General features: G+C 25.4%; 1 protein-coding gene across 1 annotated transcript; it reads right to left on the bottom strand.

The window, feature by feature from the left end:
- Window positions 1–212: 212 nt before the first annotated feature.
- LOC109818967 (glutathione S-transferase F9) lies at window positions 213–1,481 on the bottom strand. Its single transcript, XM_020384525.3, has 3 exons — window positions 1,254–1,481; window positions 936–984; window positions 213–839 (listed from the first exon to the last, which is right to left on the bottom strand). The coding sequence occupies exons 1-3, from the start codon at window positions 1,395–1,397 to the stop codon at window positions 385–387; spliced, it is 648 nt and encodes a 215-aa protein (XP_020240114.2). The 5' UTR covers window positions 1,398–1,481; the 3' UTR covers window positions 213–384.
- Window positions 1,482–5,342: the final 3,861 nt, after the last annotated feature.

Below are 5,342 nucleotides of genomic sequence, written 5' to 3'. Positions count from 1 at the left end.
ACCGATTGTATGGTATTTGTATTTCCATATATTTGTCTCATATATGCATTTGTTGCTAAAGTATTTAATACTTTTATGCCTTGTGTGAAAAAAACTCACTCTCTCTCCGTATATATAAATACTAAAACACAAAGTATTGCTATACTAATACTTTATTCCACCAATGGATCATTTACGGTATTTGTTACTATCATTTAAAAGTGGATAAAAGATGCAAACACAAAATATTAAAATACTATTTTATTTTTACCATGAAAGCTTCGTAGGTAACTTTCATACATAACTTTATATCAAACTCCATGGCTACTACTACCATGAAGCCAAGGCTACATTTTATTCCGAAGGTCATAGAAACACTAGTTATTTCTTCTAGCTAATGAGCAACTAGATAGGGTATTTGTATAGTTGAAGAACCTTCTTCCAAGATGGCCTGTTGCTAATATCATCCCACCAAGCACTCACATGCCTTCTTTCTCTAACCATATGCTCCTTTTTCATTTGATTCATTAAATAATGAGTAAATGGGAGATGGCTAAGGTCAGCAAGGCTGAAGAAATCCCCTGCCAAATACTTTGTCTTGGATAGCCTTTCCTCATAAACGTCAAGCACCTTCCCTAGTTTTTCTTCACTCTCTTCAATAACTTTTGGGTCTGATGGAAGACCCAATAATGGAGAAACCAAAATATTCATGACCAGGTTATAGATTGGTGGGTAATAGTTATGGGCTTCAACTTCAAGCCATTGCTCCACAAGACCCCTTTCTTCTATTGTCTTCCCTAACAAATCAGTCCCTTGGTTTTTGTACTTTTCAGCATAGTACCGAAGTATTGCCCTTGATTCTACACAATTGAGGAGATTAATGAAAAATACTTAAAGACCAAAAAATCACTAGATCAAAGTTATACTACAATCCAAAAGACAGTAAAAGGGCTAACCATAAAGAGTATAATCATCATCTTGAACAACAGGAAGCAATCCAAAAGGCTGCAAATTAGAAAAACATGGTCATATGATGATTTTTTTTTTTATCAAATATAGAAATTAAATCTTTCTTTGTCTAACACCATCAGATCCTGTTACTCAACTCTCAACAATAAGAGAATCAAAACTCTCTTACATAACATCTTTTGTAATCATAGTGCTCAATTACCACAATGTCCAAGTAAGATGTCGGATATGTTATGGTTACAGGATGAAATGAAAAACTTATAATACTAAGGGGCAAAAATGCATCAAGAAAAATGTAATTAAACCTGCAACTTTAGGTACTCAGGCTTCTTATGCTCCCCCTTGAAGCCATCAACAAACACCGTTTCAAACTCGATTTCCTTCTCTATGAGGCACACTATCACCCGCTTTGGGTTAGCATAGTCTGGGCCATAGACTTTAACAACCATTGTAATATTTAAAAAGCAAGATTAGGGCGATTTGGTTTAGGAGTGACGGTTAACCAGCTTGTATCATCTTATAGAGCCAGACTGATCAAAAAGCAATCAAGTTTCAACCAGGTTCAATGAATCAAAATCAACTCAATTAATGACAATTCAATAGACTAATAAAAAACATTAATTAATATATTAAAAGTCAAAAAGAAGTTTTAAATAAAGTATTATATATATATATATATATATATATATATATATATATAAAGGATGGATCCATCTACTTTAAAAAATTTACTTAGATTTATTTCACTCAATAACTCATGTTTTACACCAAATTTTAATGATCCAATTATTAAATTAAAAATTCTTAATCCATAGATCAATTTTACAAAGTTTTAAAACATTTGAAAATTTTTTAATACTCCATTTCATTAATTCAAATTGATGGATAATCATAAAAATATCTTATATATTGATTTGAATTAATAAAATAAAATATCAAATACCTTTTAAATTTTTAAAAATTTACAAAATTGATCTATATATTAAGAACTTTTAATTAATTTAATGGTTGAATCATAAAAATATGATGTAGAACATAAGTTATTGAGTGAAGCAAGTCTAGATAAACTTACTTTTGGAATAAGCGAATTACTCCTCATATACATACATGTGTGTGTGTGTGCAAATTTAAAAAAAAAATGATAATCGTATGTTACTTTGTTATACAAATTCAAATCAACGTATAAAATATTTTTATAATTATCTATTAATTTGAATAAATGAAATAAAGTATCAAATTCTTTTCAATTTTTAAAAAAATTTGAATAGTTATATGCAGTAAATTAAAACTTTTAATTCAATGGTTAAAAATCATTAAAATTTGATGTGTTACATGAGTTATTCGACAAAGTAACTATAAATAAACTTACTCTTGCAACAAGTGAACACACACACACACACACATATATATATATATATATATATATATATATATATATATATATACATATATATATATATATAGAGAGAGAGAGAAAAGGGATTCACTTACTCCAAGAATAAATTTATCTAAACTTACTTTACTCAACACTCAAGTTTTACATCAAAATTTGACAATCAAACTGTTGAATTAAAAATTCGTAATATATAAATCAAGTATGCAAAGTTTTAAAAATTTTAAAAACTATTTAATACTTCATTTCTTAATTCAAATTAATGGATTATGATAAAAATATTTTATACATTAATTTGAATTTATGAAAGGGAACATCAAATAGTTTTCAAAATTTTCAAAACTTTGCAAATTTGATCTATGTATTAAGAACTTTTAATCAACAGTTGAGTCATTAAAATTTAATGTAAAGTGTGAACTAGAGTAAGTATAAATAAACGTACTCTTAAAATAAATAGATCTTTCCTTTTATAAACTATTCATATAATTTATTTTACATATCTTATTATATATTAACGATTGAGAGTATAATTGTGTCAAATACTCAAAGTTTTTGGGCTATTAAAAATATAATTAGATAAAAAAATTGTATTTTTTTTTATTTTTAGTTTTCATTAAACGTATTTTAAAGAAATCTAATTAAAAATTAAAAATATAATTGTCTACAAGCATTAGTGAAATATTTACATATATATATATATATATATATATATAATTAGTAATTGTATTCATAAATATTATAATTATAAACACTTTACAATGCCTATCTTTATTAGGAAACTATAATTATATTAATTTATTAATTATTAAATTAATTTGTATAATTCATAAATTAATTATATATCTCTCATGTGTGTGTTCTTATATGAATAGTTTACTTACCCAATTAAATAGTGAATGTATTTAATATTATAAATATAGCAAATCCGTGGGTATTTATTTTTTTTATTAATAATTTATGTTAAAAATAATAAAATTAATTTATAAGTAATAATAATAAATAAAAACTAAATTAGATAAAAATAAATTTAAAAATATATAAAATTCTTCTAGTTAAAGAAAAGTCTCTAAAAATGATATGGCACTAGAAAAACATTTGTGCTTTATATATAGAAGTTAATTATTCTTTGATTAGTTACTAATTTTAATTTAATATATGTTTATACAAATTTTAAATATGATTTATTGATTTAACTATAATATTTATTTTTATATATAATTTGTTCTAAATTTTAATTATGTAATAAAAATGTAACTTGTGAAATACACAGACTAAAATATTAGTATTTTTTAATTTACATAAAAAATTATAGTATTATATTATATTGTAATTTGTTAAGTATACTAGAATGAGAGGGATCGAAAGATTCTATAAGTATGAGATTATATAGTTGATGATGACTTAAAGGAATTAATTTGTACTATATATACTAATGAGATGCATCTACTCTTTCGTAGCTTATTCCTTAAGAATTTCATAGTTAAACGTGCTTGACATGGAGTAATTTAGGGATGAGTGACCTACATTGAAAAGTTTTGTGTTGATTTGTGGGGTTTATGGTCAATCTTTGATCCTAAAAGTAGAAGAATATTTCAAAAAGGGTTACCCATGGAGGATTCTGATCAGTGAAGGGTTCTGACCAACGAGGAGTTGCGTGAAGTATCCTTGAATAGAGCTACTGGAAGGTCATATATATGAGGAATGTTGCACTAAATAAGGGTGTTTAATATAATTTCTAAATGATTTTTTAAAAATATTATCAACAATACTCATGGATTTTATCCGTGGGTAATTAATTAGGGATGGGTGACTTTCTGGAAAGTTTTCCAGAAAAATGTGTGAGTGATGATAAGGTACGTTGAAAAGTCTTGTGTTTATTTGTAGGATTTTTGGGGTCAATCTTTGATCCTAAAAGCGAATGAATATATAAAAAATGGTTACCCATGAAGGGTTCTGATCGGTGAAGGGTTCTGACCAACGAAGAGTTGCGTGAAGTGTCGTGGAGTGGAGCTATTGAAAGGTCATATATGAGGGATGTTGCACTAAATAAGAGTGTTATTTAATATAATTTCAAAATAATTTTTTAAAAATATTATCAATAATACCCACAGATTTTATCCGTGGGTAATTTTTTCGAAAAGTTACCCGCGAATTATAATCCGTCGGTAAATGTTTTAAACAAGCAATTTATCGAGAGATTATTGTCCGTCTGTAATCCGTCGAAAATAAAGTGTTACCTACGGATTTTGGTCCTCTATAATTTCAAAATTTCTTATAGTGTATATAGGTCTTGGAGTGTCAACATTATTGAGATGTCTTGATTTTATAATGATATGTTGCAGATCCCATTCTATATCTAAAAAAAAATTGAATCTTATAATAGAAACAAATGTGTATTATTAATTTTAGTAATATTATTAATTATAAAATTTGTGAATACAATATTTTGTAATAATGCATGCATTTAATGATACTTATTAATATTTATATAAAATTGAATATCATTATTTGCAGTATTTATTGCAAATAATATAATTAATTCTTTAATATTATAAAATATTATAAATATGGAATAAAACATATTGGTAGACACAAGATGTAAGTATAAAAACTTACAACAAGTTTATATCTTCAATAATTTTTTGTAAAATACAAATTTAATTATTGAATTATGTGATATTATACCCAATATCATATATATTGAATTTCACATGATTATAAAATTATTTAGTAGTTTATCACATTATTTTATTTTGATGTATAATATGATATTTAAATTATGTTTAAATATCTATATATTGACGATTAGATCAGTTATATTTGTATTATACAAAAAGTTATTGAAAGTATAAGACTAGGTGTAAGATTTTAAATTTATACGATGTCAATGGATCTTAACCCTTAATATATGCACATTAGGAGAGGAACCAAATTACATGGATGTATCTTTTACCAACTATTACATTATTCAATAATTTTCAATTGGGTAATTTATCAAAAT

The sequence above is a fragment of the Cajanus cajan genome, chromosome 2 (assembly GCF_000230855.2).
Source record: "Cajanus cajan strain Asha chromosome 2, NIPB_CcT2T_4, whole genome shotgun sequence".
Taxonomy (NCBI): domain Eukaryota; kingdom Viridiplantae; phylum Streptophyta; class Magnoliopsida; order Fabales; family Fabaceae; genus Cajanus; species Cajanus cajan.
The sequence above is the reverse complement of the archived record's forward strand: the minus strand, read 5'-3'. Positions and strand labels throughout refer to the sequence as shown.

Coding starts and splice junctions, on each gene's coding strand:
- LOC109818967 (XM_020384525.3), bottom strand. CDS start 1,397: ATGGTTGTTAAAGTCTATGGCCCAGACTATGCTAACCCAAAGCGGGTG. Junction 985..1,253: donor CTGAGTACCTAAAGTTGCAG/GTTTAATTACAT, acceptor TCTAATTTGCAG/CCTTTTGGATTGCTTCCTGT. Junction 840..935: donor TGATGATTATACTCTTTATG/GTTAGCCCTTTT, acceptor TCAATTGTGTAG/AATCAAGGGCAATACTTCGG.